Here is a 17,731-nt window from a genome sequence, read left to right on the forward strand (position 1 = left end):
TCTCTGAGGAGTCCAGCAGTCCAGGATCCTTTCTCTCCTCTCTGCCATCCTGCACATGGTTTTTCATTCAGAACATGGTCTCTCTCTCTCTCAAAAACCAAACAACAGCACCAACAAAAGGCCTTTCTTTTATAACCTCCAGCCCCTTTTCTCAGGTGGTGATCACAATCCCCTACCAGGTGATCTGTTGCTTAGTTAATAATAATAATAAATAATAAAAACCCTACCAAAACAAGACACTGCACTGTATATGCTTCTCCCTCTGGGGAGAGGGTGAGAGAACAAACAACACATGACAGATGTTTAGTCACAAGGCTTAATGCACTACTGGACGGTGCTAAAAAGCTACAACGATGAGAGCGGTATAAAAACCTATATAGGCTATAATACAATAGAATTGTTACCACCCCCCTAAAGTTCAGACTTGAAAAACTGGTTTGCCTGAGCAGCCGTCTCTTTGTCCAAGGTTGCTCCATTTAAATGGACAGCCCTTGAAGTTTAATGACCCTCTATTGCTGGCCCTGTGCTAAATGCACAAATTTCTCCCATCTCCTCCTGGTGATTTTAGCTCAAGGCAAAAGACAGCCTAGCAGGCAAAGACCAGCCTTACAACCAAAATGGAGTTTTCAGTTAGATGCAGAGACACAGAGATTCCCCAATAGCATTCACGAGCTGTACAGAGATGCCCAAAACATCACAGCTTTGCTGAATCAAGGCCTAAGCCACTACTTTCATGAGCCACAGTATTCATGACAAAATATGTACCGAGCAAACAAAACATACCCCAAGGCTGCTTACTTAAGAGAGGCATTCGTTCTGTGCTTTTTAGGGAAATGTATATGAGCATTGGTTAATACATTAATAAACCACCTGCATTTTCAAGTTTGCTGTCTTCAAGGAAATACAGTACATGTTTGAATACTTCTAGCCTATACTATTAGTTCTAGAACGAACCACAAAAAAAAAAGATAATTTTTATAGTGGTTTTTTAAAAGCAGTATAAATTCTTAGTAACCAATTTTCAAATGTTGAACCACAACCCACAGTTTAATTAAACTAGGTCAAATATAATTGTTTTGTTTTGATTTTTTTTTTTTTAATACAGAGTGGTGAATAACCACACTTCTCTTCAGAAACCATGCCCTACTTAAGGAAAAGAAACCAAATGATTCATTATACAGTATCTACCTATCTAGCTACCTATCAAGCTAAAAGCTTTATAGTTCCACCCATCCCTGTAGTATCTGAAGCCAAGATTTTTAAAGGTATGTGGGCGTTGCTCTACGCAGCATTACAGTGTCTAACTGATTTAGATGCTAAGGCTTTGTCTATACTACAAAATAATGTTGACCTAAGTTACATCAGCATACAGCTGCTTCAGTAATTAAATGACTTTTGCCTGTCCACGCTAGACTCTTTGTGTCAGAAGTACGTGTCTTCACTAGGAGCGCTTGCATCAATGCTGACAGCAGAGCACTCTGGGTAGCTATCCCACTATGTAACTTGCCACCATCTACTGCAGGTTTGGGAAGGTTTTGCAATGCCTCATGGGACCAAACCAGTCATGCAGGGGTGACTGGGAACATGATTTAATCGTCCCATAATGCAGTGTTCTCCATCCCATTACATCTGCAACTCATAACATTTCACACCTCTTTTCAAAATCCCTGCAAACCCACACTTTCCTTCTCACTGTCCTCTATGTGTGTCAGAAGCCTGGATCCTGCACAGCTCTGCACTTTTGTGATGAGCATTGCATGCACAGGGCATTTGCAGAGTCGCCATACGAGCCGTGTGGAACATGACAATCTTTGGCTAGATTGCTGTAGGACGTGGAAATAAATAAAGTTGTTGGCAGCATTCATGGATGGTGGAGTGCCAGTTCTGGGCCCAAGAAAGGAGCCCTGAATGGTGGGATTGCATTATCATGTAGGTATGGGATGACAAGTACAGGGTGCAGAAGTTTTGGATGCACGAGGCCACATTCCTGGATCTGTGTGCAGAGCTCTCCAGTGCAGTGACACTAAAATGAGATCTGCGCTGTCAGTGAGGAAGCGAGTGATGATCACTCTGTGGAAACTTGCAACACCCAATTACTACTGATCACTCAGGAATCAATTTGGAGTTGGGAAATGCACCATGGGGATTGCTGTGATGCAAGTGGGCAGGGCCATTCATTGCCTCTTGCTATGAAGGACTGTGAATCTGCTGGACTCCTCAGAGAACTCTGCATTAAGCTGAAATGATGGTTTTGCAGCCAGGGGATTCCCAAACTGTGGTGGGGCAATAGATGGCACGCATATCCCTAGATTGGCACCAGACCACCTGGCTACAGAGTACATCACTGAAAGGGCTACTTTTCTATGATATTGCAAGTGCTGGTGGATCACCAGAGACACTTTACCAACATCAAAGTGGGGTGGTCAAGGAAGGCTCATGATGCACACCTCTCTAAGAACATAGGCCTGTTCAGAAAGCTGCAAGCAGGGACTTCTAGACTAGAGGATTACCATTTGGGCATGTTGAAATGCTAATAGTGATCCTAGAAGACCTAGTCTATCCCTTACTCCTGTGACTCATGAAGCCATACACAGACCACCTCAACAACACCAAGGAGTGCTTCAACTACAGGCTGAGCAGATGCAGAATGACAGTTGAATGTGCCTTTGGTCGTTTCGAAGATCGCTGGCACTGACTACTCATGAGATTGGACCTCAATGAAAAAATATCCCAATGATTATAGCTGTCTGCTGGGTCCTGCATAATATCTGTGAAGCAAAGGGGAAAAGTTTTTGCCAGGGTGGATGGCAGAGGTGGAATGGCTGTCTGCTGATTTTGATCAGCCGGATACCCAGGCTATAAGAAGAGCTGAACATGGAGCTATTTGGCTCAGTGAGTCTTTGAAAGACCATTTCAATAGTGAGTCACAGTAATGTGTGTTGCTGTAGTTTGTGGCACCTGGCATTTGGATCCCAATATGAACCTTGTAATGAGTTCTGTGTGTGTAGTAATATAACTTTGCAAATGAATCTATTACTATTATCTGTGAATGATGTCAGCCCCAGCTGGCATATGTTGTGAACTAATAAAGATTCATTCAATTTCCAAAAATAGACTTTTATTCCATACCAATGCAAACAGACACATTTATAACTGAATAAAACTTAGTAAATAATGGGAAAAGAACTTTTGAAGAGGAGAGGACAGTTTTGCATTTCAGAAACACATACACCAACCATGTCTTCCACAGGTCAGTGTACATGGAGCTGTGATTGTCTGTACTCTCCTCTGAGGCAGAGTGGAAGGGGTAGTACAGCAGCCCCAGATGCCACATGAAATGTGTGTGTGGGGATTTAGGGAGGTCCCAGAAAGCAGTTCACTATGGGTTGCAGAGGGAGGCAAGCATGGGACTGTTGAACCTGAAGGTCAACAAGAGTCTGAAGCATGTCTGTTTGCTGCTTGTGAAGCACTAGCATCTCCTGCTGCATGTCCCTCTCCTTTTCCTGTGCCTTTCTCCTCTCTGCTCTATCCCTAGCCATGCTGTCTGCAAGGGTGATGCTCCAAGCCCTGTGCTTGGTATTCAAATCAGCAGAGGCTTTCAGGATTTCTTGGAACATGTCATCCTCTGTCCTCTTCCTTCTCCTCCTTATCTGGCTGAGCTGCTCTGCTGGTGTGGCTGGAAGGACCCTCAAGGCCACATTTCCAACTGCAAAAGATACAATGCACAGAGGTACTATTGTGAGGGTATTCATGAGATAAATGGAAACATGCTATAATGAACTCAGTCCCCTTGATCCACACAAGTTGTAAGCACCATAGTCTCACTTCTCCTTGGCATTCATAGAGCATGGCAGCAGTCCCAGCCATGGCGAGTACGGTCTGTGGGGAAGGGAGTTGGGAAAATAAAGGGGAAATAGCTCACGAGCATACGTATATGTGTATAGGGCAACTGACCTGAACACTGGCACCATTGTCCATAGGCAGTGATGATTGTAGCTGATATCTTACTCCTGAGGGTAATGGAGGGAGAGGAAATGAAAGGGAACAGCTCCTGCAGGTGTCTGGCTGCAGACCGGGGCCATATGCTGCTAATTTGAGTGTTGCAATGGTGCCTGCTGAAGTAATTGCTGACTGGCTTGGGAAAGTGTCCTACAGCAGTGGAAGAAATAAAGCAGCCCTCCCCAGAAAGCTACAGCAAAGGATTGCACACAACTTCCAGGAAAGTTTCCTCGAAAGCTCTACTGAGGATTTATGGGACATCCTGGTGCACATAAACAAACTGTTCCGTGTGGCCCCCTCTGCCTAACTCTACAGAGGAATGAGAAGCAGACAGTGATGCTACCTCTGTGGGTTATTTCATTACCTCTTCTAGCATAAGTAAAAGAAGCATAAATCAACAGATGTGTCCTGCTACTTTGGGGATTCCACCCCTGCAATTTCAAAGCAAACTGCATGCTTACCAGAGATTACTTCCCCTGTAGCAGGCTCATCCATGCTGGATTGTAGGGACTGGCTAGATTGCCCAGGAGTCAAAAACAGGTCCTGGCTTGCTGCACCATTGGATCCACCAGTTGCCTGTCCCCTATACACCTCCTGGTATTCCATCTCCGCCTCATTGCTCACAGCAGGGGCCTGGACTCATGCTCCCCTGAAGTATCGATGGGGCGCTTGGGGGTGGTGATGAGTTCTTGTTCAAAGATAGCTTGCAGCTCTTTGTAAAAGTGGCAGGTCTGCAGCTCTGCACCAGAGCGATTGTTAGCCTCCCTTGCACACCTACTGCAGCTCCTTCACTTACACATGGCACTGCTGCTGGTCCCTCTTGTAGCTCTTCTCCTCCATGCCAGGGCCCCCACTGTAGCCCCAGTGGCTCAGAGGCCTCTGCTGCCCACAGTGGCTTGGAGCTTCATTTCCCCCTGCTGCCCATGGGGACTGCGAGCTGTGGGACGGTGGGTCAGAGCTATGGGGCTGCCTGTGGGAGATGACTGCCCCAGGGCTGGCAGCTTGAAGCTCTGGGTCCCACACCACCTGCATTAACTTGGAATTCTGGGGGTGGCTTGGTGCTCCAAGTACCCCGCTGTTGGCAGAGGCTGACAACTCCGGAGCCCCTGCCACAGCACCAGGTTCGGGGCCCCTGCCAGCTGACATCTCCGGCCCCGCTACTCCAGGGCTAAAGCAGAAAATATCACGGAGATCTCTGAAAGTCATGGAATTCATGACTTCTGTGGGTCCTCCATGACATAATCTTATCCTTACCCATTGGCTAGTTTAGGCGACTCCACACCTAGTGTGCTGGCTTCAGTGGATTGCATTCTTTTGCACCTGTCTCTCTCTCCATTCATTGTACAGGAAGCCTAGGTACCTAACTCAGGCTTTGTGGATCGCAGTGTTGTTCCTGTGATTTTCTAGGCACCTAAAAGTTAGGTGTTGTGATACAGAGTGTTCACAACACCTAAATCTCTTTTTGGATCTGGCTCTAAGTGGCTTAGTCTCAATGGAAGTCAATGAGACTTAGTCTCCTAAATTAGGAGTTAAGACACTTAGATCTTTTTGACAATCTTACTAGGCATCTATTTGCATCAGTAGGCATCTAAATACTTTCAAAATCTGGCCCTCTGCGCCTCAGTTCCCCATCTGAGAAAATGGGGCTAATTCTGCCCCACCACCTAGTGATATTTTGAGCACATATATACATACAGCTGGTTAGAATTTTTTTGTCAAAACAGTTTTTTATCAGAAAAAGCTATTTCAACAATAACATTTTTTTTCATGACTTCATATTGATTTTGCCAAATTCCACTGGAAAAAAAAAATTAGGAACAAAAATTGTTAGTTCAGGAAAATTTTGGAATTGTGTCAAAATATCAACATTTTGCTTTGCATTTTATTTTGTTATGGGATTTTTTCATTTTCATACTATTTGTATTGATTATACATTATTTCATGACACATCAGTAATAGTACTACATAATACGTCCTGACATGACATAAGATAATAACTGAAATAGTCCATCATTTTTATTTTGTTATTTTTAAAATAATTTAGGATAGCTGTTATTTTAGTACTGATTGCAACGTGTTATCTTCTCTTCTAGATCCAAGTGTCTCCTGCTTGTGTTGTAATTAAACAGTTTGTGTTACAATACGCAGAATGGTTTGTGTCAAAGTGCCAAATCATTTCATTACAACGCAAACAGCAGACACTTTGATGTTTCAACCAGCTCCAAGTAGCTGTGACCCATTATGATTTTAAAAATAAAAAAGAATATTTCAGCTATTATATTTTGTCATATTATCACATCAGTATTAATAGTTCAGATTATGCACTACTACTACTGACATGTCATATAACGTAAAAATAAGCATATAAATGAAAAAAATTTAAATGGAATTTCAAAATTCTGACACAAAATTTTGAAATTCCAAAACAAATTTTATGAAACATGTTTTTCTTAAATTCCATTTTGTAGAAAATTTAAAAATGATTTGCTTATGATTGTACTGAAATATTGAAGTTTCCCACAAACTGGAAATTCTGAGTTTTGCCCAGTTTGACAAATACATTGGATTGCAAGGCACTCACATAGTATTGTGATTGGGGCCATATATATGCCTAAAATAGATAGGACATGCGAAATGACCAGTACAATATCATTTGACGGTATCATTGATCTTGAATAAATCAGTTTACTTTTGAGCATTTCCCTGCTGTGGTATACAAATTTTCCCAATGCTCCTTTCAAAATCAAAATATCCAGAGTAAAACTGGTGGAAACAGAATAATTCCACAGTATCCTAAACTTATTTTATGACTTGAACAAATCAATATAACAAAGTAGTTACTTAAAGAGATTATTTGTCTTCATTAGAAAAATTTAGAAAAGTGTCATTGTGTTTGCCATTTATTTGTACACTCTGCCCCCTGGTGGTGAATCAAGGTTTCAACATAGTTGTACTTGTTTGCATTTCATTGTGTTTTCTTGTATTTTCCCCATATATTACCAATGCTTTTTTATTATTTAATTTTTATTTTGTAAGAAAAAAGAGAAAATGTGACGTACAAATACAGCAGTCCTACTGAGAGCTTAGTTGTATCAGGTCACTAAAGTCTGCACAGACTGTGTGACCTAAAGTACTCAATTAAGATGTATATCTAGCAATTATTGTGGGTCAACCCTTACGTTTAGAGGGTTGATGAAAATTTAAGTCCATCAAAAGGGATATATCATAACATTAGAAGCAACAGGCACAATGGAGGATGAACACATTGAACACAGTGAACACATTCAATAAATAATAAATAATAATAATTAATATTCAACACATCCTCTGTACCAGGGGTCCCAAACTTTTTTCCCTGAGGCCCACCTGTGCAGCTGCAACAGGCACTGTGGCCCACTATTAATACACATCCACCAGGGAAAGGGGTCCCATGGGGCATGTGAAGCCCCTTGCCTCAGCAGGGACCATGGCCAATGAGAGGGCAAAGGGGCCAGGCAGGTGCCACAGCCAGCCCCCACCAACACCCTCCACCTCAGCAGTGCCTTGAGATGGTCACCTGGCAGCCTTGCCCCAGTCACCCACCCAGCAACCTCATGTGCCTCACAGGCACCCCCTGCCTGGGAACGACTCGAGGGAAGGGCTCGGGGGTCGCCGGTGCCGGGCAGGGCCGGCTTTACAGGTGGATGATGTGGGTGACCTCCCAGGGCTCTGTGGTCAACCCACCCCCCTCCCCACACACACACAGTCAGCCCAAGGCCTTTTAACCCCTGAGCGCTGGACCCGAAGCTGGGGAGGGGTGGTGCTGGGGATCATAGGTGTAGTTTGACGTCTATATTTGGGAAGGCAGCTCCAGTCAGGCCACTGGGGCCTCACATGCAGGGGGGCAAATTCCACACCTGCCTGAAGCTTGCAGTTTGGGGGGCAACGTCCTCTTCCCCCTCCCCCCAACTACTCCCCTTACTGTGCACAAGGCTAAGCCAGACCCTCATTCCATTCCGAACATCTCAGAAGGGTCGGCTCGCTGCGCTATTACAGAGATGGTAAGCCAGGGGCACTTTACTCTGCTAGAGAGAGGATCAAAGATCTCTAAAAAGTTAATTTCAAATGCCCTGTCTGAGAGGGCTGCCCGGAAAGCACAGTATAATTAAGACGACCATTTTGTCCCGAGGTGGCCATAGGGGATCTGAGGACAGTGTGGGGTGGTTAATAGTCTCATCAGAAACCAAAGCAAAATAATTAAAGTAACTCCGTAGGACAATACAATGGGGAATAGAGAGGTACAGGGTATTGGCTGTATAGCTCGGGTACTTTAAACATATACTGTCTTCCCTAGGTGACCATGAGTGATATCAGTCTCCTGACGGTAACGCACGAGGAAAGGGAAGATTTGCTGCATGCAGCGGGGTACCAGCCTGGCCCTTATGCCGCTATGCTGTGTTCCGCCATGATTCCAGCTCCCTTGATTGCAGTGTGGCGCGGCAAAGTATCCTACCGGGGAGGAAGGAACAAGGCTGCCCTCCCCCGAAACCTTGTGCAAAGGATAACAGATTATCTACATAAAAGTTTCCTTGAGATATCAATGGATGATTCTCGGAGCATACCTCTGCACATAAATAATCTGTTCCAGGAGTAACCCCCCCGTAAAGTCTGCTAAACCCCTGAAATTCCCTTCCCCCCCTCCTTTTAAAAGAACAGAACTGCTCAGAAGAAAAATAAAACTCACCAGATGTGCCTTCCCTGGGACCATTATTGCTGTCCTGTGTGCTGCTGGACTGCTCTGGGGTCAGGAATAGGTCCTGACTGTCTGGGATAAGGGACACCCCGCTCTCCTGCACCCTGCTCTTCCCAGCCTCCTCCTTGTCCATGGAGTCCTCATCATTCTCCCTGGACTGTGATCTAGCGGAGATATCAATGCTGCGGGGCGGCACCGGGGTGGGGTCCCCACCAAGAATTGCATGCAGCGCCTCGTAGAAATGGCATGTTTTGGGCCAGGAGCCAAAACGGCTGTTAGCTTTCCTGGCTTTCTGATATGCCTGCCGTAGCTCCTTGAACTTCACACGGCACTGCTGCGCATCCCTGTTGTGTCCCTTCTCCAACACGCCCTGCGAAATCTTCCCGTAAATGTCCAAATTTCTTTTGCTGGCTCTGAGCTGAACCAGAACGGATTCCTCGCCCCACAGACCGATGAGATCTAAAACCTCTGGTCGACTCCATGTTGGAGCGTGTTTGGGCTTTGCAGTAGCCATGATGAGTTCAGCTACAAGCTCCCTCCACGCTGGCTGCACAGGAAATGAAAATTCAAATTTTCCCAGGGCATGAGGGGAGGGGCCATTTCCGGTTGGCGTGACCACGTAACAGCAGAGCGCTAGAGTGGTCACAACAGGGCATTGTGGGATACCTCCCAGAGGCCATAAACATTGAATTACATTACGCTCTGTCTACATTGATGCAAAATCGACCCAATAAAATCGAATTAGGCTCTACGCCACTTGCGGAGGTGGTTTTATTATGTCGACTTTTGCTGCATTTTAAGTTGATGGAACTACCGTGCCAGTGTAGACGCAGGCTTTAGGAGATCGACCAGGCCTTTGTCATATTTACATGACCACATACATTTTTCCACATTCAGTGCACAGGATGAATGGTGCTCACTGAATGGATGGCTGTTCAATAATTCGTTTTATCCTCACCATTCAACGTTTGGACCATGCATTAGTTACCAGACACCAACCATATCCTGCACCGAATATGGAATTAGTTTCCTTATGGGCTTTTCTATAGTGCTGTTATCATAGTATCTTACTTCATTACAAAAATTAATGTATCTTCCCCCTGTGAGGTGAAGTATTATTATTTTCCTCATTTTAAACTTGGGGAATTGAAGCACAAAGATTACAGTCAAAGGAATCAACTAATTTTGGGAACCCAATTTGAGAAGCCTAAGGCCTGATTTTTCAAAGAATTTAGCATTTTATAGTACTGTATATGTTCACAGCACAGCTTCCATTAATTAGTTACAGCTATGAGCACTCAGCACTTCTTCAAATTAGACACCAGGTGTCACAAACTAGGCACCAAGAAAATGAGGAACACATACTAGTCAACTGTGAACATTTTGGTTTAAACAACTTTCCAGCATCACATAGGAATTTTATGACAGAGACAAGGATATAATCCAATTCCCCATGATGGCAGTCACTTACCTTAGCCTTGAGACCAAAGAATCATAGAAACATAGGACTCGAAGAGACCTCGAGAGGTCTTCTAGTCCACTCCCCAGGCCAGGATTAATTATTATCTTGACCATCCCTGCCAGGTGTTTATCTAACTTGCTCTTAAAAATCTAGTGCTTAACTACCCTGACAGGAAGTTTTTCCTAAAGTCCAACCTAAACCTCCCTTTCTGCAATTTAAGCTCATTGCTTCTTGTTCTATCCTCAGAGGTTAACAAGAATAATTTTTCTCCCTCCTCCTTGTAACAACCTTTTATGTACTTGAAAACTGTTATCATGTCCCCACTCAGTCATCTCTTCTCCAGGCTAAACAAACCCAGTTTTTTCAATCTTTCCTCATAGGCCATGTTTTCTAGACCTTTAATCATTTTTGTTGCTCTCCTCTGGACTTTCTCATCCTTCTCTTCCTGCAGTTCCATGCTTCATTCAGCACCCACCTTCCCATTTCTGCAACAACTGAGACAAGCAGGTAGGTGTCCTTCAGAAAACAGTTTCATTCCCCATACAACCCTGATTCGTTCCCAAAGTCCATTCTGTGCACTGAATGAGGCAGGAGTCCTGTGAAAAAAATAGCATATGATTGTGTAATCTAAGATTGTATCATTATATGGACGAGAGGGCCAAATCAAGGTGGCACAGGCAAACTTAATTCTGGAATTTCCTAACTTTCGAGTACTTGACTTTGCAACCTTAATATTGTTCTTTCTTTCTTTCTCTTTCTTTTAATGTAATTTTCTAAGTTTTTTTAAAACTTAAAAATTAAAAAAAATATTTGTCATGTGGAACTATATTGGCCCACACACGGGACATCAGCGCGGACCTCTACCACTTGAGTTAATAGAGTAATTGACAGCAGTGGAAAGTTGTCTTCTATATGGGCCCATTGTTAGAGGAGAATGGGCTCCCAGCTATTTGCTGGACAGCAAAGGAAAGTTGTGATTCAGGCAGAGATGACTTGGACCTCCATATAGTGCCTGAGTCAGCCCTCCGGGTATGCTCCCCCTTTACTCGCAGCGGCCCTTCCCTGCAGCTCCCAGCTATTTGCTGCTGCCTCTCCTTCCCAAGCTAAGCTGTTTCCTGCTGTTTCTCCTTATGGCTGCAGCTTGCAGCTCACCAGCTCCAGGAGCTGCCTCCAGGGAGGGGGCCCAGCCAGCAAACCCTGGCAGAAATCTGGGGGGAGGGCACATAACCTCATGTGCCTCCCCTTGCATCACCTCTGGATTCAGGAGTAATGGGTTCAATCCAAGGTCTGTACGGGGGGATGGTCTAGTCATTACAGACCCTTCTAACCCTGTCACCCCAGCCTCTCTCTGTCCCCTTCTGCTCCTAGCTCCCCACCCCCAGCTCCTGCCCCGTACTCTCCCCTGCTGCGATCCACCCTGCTCCTACCTGTCTACTCCCCATCGCCTGTCCCTGCCTTCATCTCATACCTCTGCTCCTGTTCCCCACCCCACCCTATTACACCAGAGCTTCCCCCACCCTTTGCTCCTGTCCTACTCATCCCCATTTCTGCTCCTTGCCCCTTTTCCCAGCTCCTGCACCCATCTCCTCTTCCCCCTGAGCTCCTACTCCTGTTCCTCTGCCCTACATCTCTTTCCCCTCCCCTGCTGCACACCCCTTTATATTCTAGTCAAATTGCTTCCTTCTTCTCTTCCATGCTGCCTGGGGACTTGCAGGGGGAGCATTGAGGGCACAGGAGAGACAGTCTTCTTTATATCAGTTCCCGTGGCTGGTGACACAATGACCCTCAACAACTGGGAGAAGCAATTGCAGGAAAAATCCTGCTTTGCCCTGTGATCCAGGGTGTTCAGTCACTCTGTGGGGATGGCAAGTGTGCAGTCCAGTCAGCGCACAGGAGCCAGGAGGAGATGGAGCATGCTCAGTGCAGGCGGAATCATCAGAGACTTTAGAAGTCAAAGTCTAACAAGTCTCTATTGAGAATGTGCAAACGGAGATTTTTCAGAGGATTACAACTTGGCCAAATTTGGGCAGATTTTCACTGGGACACCAAATGGCACATCCCTGACAGAAGGATGGACCACCTTCTGCCAAATTTCAAGTCTCAAAGATTCATAGACTCTAAGGTCAGAAGTAGGGACCAATATGATCATCTAGTCTGACCTCCTGCACAATGCAGACCACAGAGCCTCACCCACCGACTCCTGTAATAAACCTCTAACCTATGACTGAGTTACTAAAGTCCTCAAATCATGGTTTAAAGACGTCAAGGTACAGAGAATCCACCAGCAAGTGACCCGTGCCCCATGCTACAGAGGAAGGCAAAAAAACCTCAGAGCCTTTGCCAATCTGCCCTCGGGGAAAATTCCTTCCCAGCCCCAAATATGGCGATCAGTTAAACCCTGAGCATGTGGGCAAGACTCATCAAGTCCCGACTCCAAAGCACAGAGTACTACACCCATTAAAAGAAAAGGTGGCCAGAATTTTGTAATGTGGACAAAACAATGTATTTTCCCCTTAACCTCATTTTCAAAAAACAACTAAAACATTTTAGCTGAAACAACTTTAAAAAAAGAATCAGCCTGAGGCAGACACCCGGCATGGAAAATTTCAGCCCAAGCAGTTAAGGTTTGGCAAATTTTTAAGCAACTGAAATCATGGTCTTAAAGTGGGAAGTGTTGCATGACCCTAGCTATAGGCATCACTACCTTTGCCACCCATAATAAGCATTGAATTCATTCTCCCTACTGCATGTATCCAGACTTGGAGATGATGCAATCCAAAGTGCAGTTCAATTAAAGAACCCGCCTCACACAACTTCAGACACACTCATCCCGGATGAATTGAGGAGATCTAGAGTAGATTGATCTGTGGTGGGGAGAGTGGAAGGGAAAAGAAAGCCATTCCTGAGGCATCAACCCCATTTCCACAATGTCAGAGTCAGTCCCTCCATGGTTATACTGTGCGGTAGAGGCTCTGCAGACTACAGGAGATGGGAGTGGATGGGGTTGATGGGACCACTGCTCTGCATAGCATTGTCCTCCCCTTTACTTCATGGATATTTCCTTAGTAAATTAATCCTCACTCTGTCAGCATTATCCTATACAAATTTCCCTTATACTGAAGGCATCCCTCCCTGCCTCTTGATGGAGCTTCTGGGGTAACGGTCATAAGCAACATGCCATTCGATTAGAGTGTTGGGGAAATAGCCAGGGAAGTAGTGTGGAGGTTCTAAGCCTCTGTGGCTGTCCTGAGATGCATGCAGAGGTCAGGGCTTGGTCAGATTTTTCAGTCCAAACCTCCTGCCAGCTCCATAGGACACGGGGTGTGTTTGTGCATGGAGAAAGGATTTGGAGGGAGAGATGGAGAGAATCCTACTCCTGCAGCCTTGCTTTGAATATCTGGAGAAAACATTGCAAGCTGAAACTTGACCAATTTTTATCCTTGCCTGGGATTTTTCTGCATAATGCAACACTGGCACATAAATGGTGGAGGGTTTTCGGGGAGGGGGGTTTGAGCGGGGGGAATCTGCAAATAGCAAGGCCATGTGAGAGTTGCCGATTTCAAGGCCTAATAACTGCAACTTCAGCATTTGTGTTCTGAGAACTTTACAAATATCCTCTTCCTTCGTAATTTCCTCAGAAGAATGGAACATTATGTTATAGAAAGATGATATTACTGCGTATTCTACCTACATACATACTGCGTATTGTGAAAGCGAGATTTTTTTATCAGTTAAAAGAACCAAACAACAAATACTCATCTGTTATATAAAAATCTAATGATGGATGAATGTCAGAAGGTGTGGATCAGACAAGCATTCAGTAGTTTAGGTGCTTATTTGAACATAACTTTCCAAACTTCTTACTGTTGAATTGGCAAGGCTGCCTGAAGTCCAGAGACAAAAAGTTTGGGCAGATAGTCTTAGGAACTGGGCTGTTGACTCCTGGGTAGTTGAATACTCAGGCGCCTCGATTTCTGGGGCAGTGGGCTGCCCTGGGAGTCAGGCAGCCTAGGGCAATGGTTCCCAACCTGGGATGTGGAACCCCCTTGGGGGGATGCCATAAATTACAGGGGATGTGTGAGGCAGTAATATTGAGGTCATTTAGACCCCAAGCCCCACCCTGGCCAGGCACAGCAGCCTCAAGCCCGGCACCGGACGGATCAGAGAAGCAGCCCCCCCTGAGGAAGCACTGGCCCTGAGCTCTGCACTGGCTGGAGAGGAAGAATGCTCAGCCCCACACCAGCCAGGCACCTGGCTAGAGTGGAGCGGCAGCCCCCCCACTCCCCATGCTGGCCAGAGTGGAGGATCAACCCCACAAGCTGCATGTCGGCTGAGCACCTGGCCAGAGTGGAGCAGCCCTGTGCTGGTGGGGGCATGGAACAAACCCGGCCTCCAAAACCCTCAGTCCATGAGGGACAGAAAGAGACTGGGCCACACAGGGCATGTGGTGGCATCTGCGCCAGGGAAGGCTTCGCTTCTTACTCAGATAAGAGTTATTATTATTATTTATATAATTTAGTGTTGTTATCATTATATATGTTTATAGGGGTTATATGCATTTATGGCCGGGACAGGGATGAGGTGATGTGGGGAGAGGGGGTGCGTGTTTTACCTAGTATTAACTAGAGGGTCTTTCACTCAAAAAGGTTGAGAACCACGGGCCTAGGGAGGCAGTTGCCCCAGAAGTTGGGGAGCACAGGAAGCCAGCTGTCCTGCGAGCCAAGGACTCTGGAAGCCCTGGGAATGCCACCTCTCTAGCAGCCTGGCAGATGGGCTTCTGAGTAGCTGGAGCTTTCATTTTGAATTTTCCAACAGAAAATTTCAATCTCACAGAAAGCACGTTTTCTATTGGAATATCACACTGATGGAAGAATCCCTGTCTGGCTCTACAAAATGCCCCATGAAAGGCTGCTCTGGCTGTATTTCCAGCCTAGACATAATGAGTAGCACTGGAAATTTCACCTGAAAATCTGTTTTCATTTCCAGCCTTGTTCTAAACCCATGTGGTTCAAAACAGCCATTGGGTTGCTGAGTTATTCTGAACCTCCAACACCATGGAGTGAGGGGTTCATCTATCACTGCTCATTTGCTCCATACTATGCACAGTGCTCTACACCAGAAGGCTAGAAATTGAGGTCCTTGGGATGTGACTGCAAGGCATTAGGTTTCTGGGAGATTTAAGATGTTTGCTCAAAACACTTATAAGATTCCCAGACAAAAGCCCATTATTAAAACAGAAATATGGTTGAGAATATATTTCTCATTGAAAACGAATGTTAATTGAACCTTATAATACTAAAACAGACCACCAAACAGAAAATGCTTGAAAGTCAGGGAATTTGCATTTGAAGGTGTAATGCAAGAATTAACTCTGCCTTCATATTCCCACACATTCTTGCACACACTCTACCTCCCAGTACTTAAATCTGTTCTGCTGAGTTCCATAAATATTGAATTCATTGAAATATTGAATAAATATTGAGTTGATAAATACTGAATTCACCCCTAGGCAGAGAGTCAGCATTGAGCCAATATACCACGTAAGTGACACTTGCCCCTGCAAAATAGGGTTTAAGTGGTTCATAGGCCTTTTGGTGGTACTCAGCACAAGGGCGAAATTTCCATATAAGGAATATACAGCCATCACGTGCACACTCAACCCACCCACTCCCACACATAGACATCAGCGCGGGGCCATATTGGGGGCACATATAACTGTCATAAAGCCTGTTTTTCATTGTGTGCTCAGACTTCATGTGGGCCTCTGTCCTGAATAACTAAATTCACCATTAACCTCCAACTAAATATCAATCTCTTCATTAGCATTCAAACTTCTTAAATTCCCAAGGAGATCTTTAAGGAACAATTAAATATGGTTTGGTGAGTAGCAAATGTTTCATCCATTGGACTGAGATGAAAAGAGCAGACTTCACTAAACCAATTAACAGATGCAATGGGAAACTACTTGTTTTTCAGTTTTAAATGAGAAGTAAAAAATTGCTTTTGAAGGTCCAAGAACACCAATAACCTCAGCTCAGTTAGTCCATTTGTCTCATTGCGGCTTCTTTTGTGAGAAAGGGCCTGAAAGAGTTTGTTTTTCTCTTGACACCTCAGTAGTGCTTATTTTTTGGAATAGACGTACAATCAAGCAAGAATAGCCAGTGTAAAGCATGTGCTTAGTCCAGTTACTGTTTTTTGCCATTCTAAATTTAGGGGACTCAGACAGCTTAATGCCTCCAAACACAGCACATGTTCATTACAGTGTAGTCAGTTGGCAAATATCCTTTCCTCTTTGAGTCTTGTCTGTAAATCACAACAGACAGTTTACAAAATTTACAAAAGACTGTTAAATAAATTGTTTTTGAGTAAATAAGCATATTGTTTACTGAGGGTATGTCTACACTGCAATTAGAAACCCATAGTTAGCCTGTGCCAGACTTGGTCTAAGGTGCTGTTTAATTGAAGTGTAGACTGTAAGAACCTGCAGAGCTAGATCCTGGAATGGTGGGTTGGGGGGGCTAGGCTGCTGACACCTCCACATTGCCACTAGAGGCTTAGACTGGACATCCCTAGGAGGACCCTGCACAGCTAGGCTTGGCAGGGCATACTGAGTGGCAACCCCTTACAGCCCACTGATTGGCCGATACCAGTATATAAACCACCAAGCCATGATAAGGAGCTGTCTGAGCAACAACACAGACTGCCTGTCTGCTAACAATAGACCCCTCCAACTCTGGTTCATCCTCGATGTTGCTCTCAGATTGTTGTCTGTAACCTGGTGCCCAACCCTGATCTCCTGGCAACTTGACCATGCTTGCCTCCTGATTCCTGACTCAGGGTCTGTCCTCTGGCCCATCTTGTACTCTGACCTGGGCAGACTCCCGATTCCTGCTCCAACCACTAGATCAGACTGCCCACATCTCGGTCATGCCAGTTTGCTCAGACCACCTTACCCTTCCAAATCCATCCAGCCTCTCCACAGATGATGGAAGGGGCAGGCCACCCTCCAACCAGTGATTCCTGAAGTGCCTAATATCAGGACCAAGTCACCCATCTGCAGTCGGAGAACCTTGCACTACAGACCTAAGCTACACAGTGCGCACATGAAGTACAGACCCTGTGTGAGCAGTTAGCCCTGTCTCAGGCTTAGGTGGCCCAGCTCACCGCTGGAGCACAGACCCTACACAAGCAGCCAGCACACTCACATGGAGAAGCAGTGACACAACGTGCCTGAACAGACAACACATTGCCTGAATCAGCCCCCACAGTGTCATTGCCTGAATGGTTTGATGGGGATCGTCAGAAATTCTGCGGGTTCTTGAACTAATGCAGGTTGCTCTTCCTGCTCTGACCCCAAGCGTAACCCACAGACCAGACTAAGGAAAGAGAGCATTAACAACAACTGAACTTCTGTTTTTACTGTAGGGTACCAGGACATGCCTTGGCTTCCTGCCCAGCTCAGAAGAACTCGGGAAACAGATGACCTCAGGCCCATTGGGGGGGAGGGGCATAAAGTCTGGACACACCAGAGTTCCGTG

At 45.3% G+C, this 17,731-nt stretch overlaps 1 protein-coding gene across 1 annotated transcript; it reads right to left on the bottom strand.

The window, feature by feature from the left end:
• Window positions 1–3,159: 3,159 nt before the first annotated feature.
• On the bottom strand, window positions 3,160–17,005 carry LOC137163770 (uncharacterized). Its single transcript, XM_067564064.1, has 3 exons — window positions 16,820–17,005; window positions 8,928–9,230; window positions 3,160–3,770 (listed from the first exon to the last, which is right to left on the bottom strand). Exons 1-3 carry the CDS (start codon window positions 17,003–17,005, stop codon window positions 3,354–3,356), a joined length of 906 nt encoding a protein of 301 aa, XP_067420165.1. The 3' UTR covers window positions 3,160–3,353.
• Between the last annotated feature and the right edge of the window lie 726 nt (window positions 17,006–17,731).

This window comes from Emydura macquarii, unplaced genomic scaffold (assembly GCF_026122565.2).
Source record: "Emydura macquarii macquarii isolate MOO-44397 ecotype Brisbane River unplaced genomic scaffold, CSIRO-AGI_Emac_v2 contig_2636, whole genome shotgun sequence".
Taxonomy (NCBI): domain Eukaryota; kingdom Metazoa; phylum Chordata; order Testudines; family Chelidae; genus Emydura; species Emydura macquarii.

Bases quoted from the DNA above. Each gene is read 5' to 3' on its own strand.
- LOC137163770 (XM_067564064.1), bottom strand. From the start codon at position 17,005: ATGGTCAAGTTGCCAGGAGATCAGGGTTGGGCACCAGGTTACAGACAA. The intron at 9,231-16,819 runs GTAAGGGGTTGC...GCTACTGCAAAG, and splicing joins TATCGGCCAATCAGTGGGCT to CCCAAACACGCTCCAACATG. The intron at 3,771-8,927 runs GTGCCGCCCCGC...AGTTCATTATAG, and splicing joins TTGGTGGGGACCCCACCCCG to CATGTTTCCATTTATCTCAT.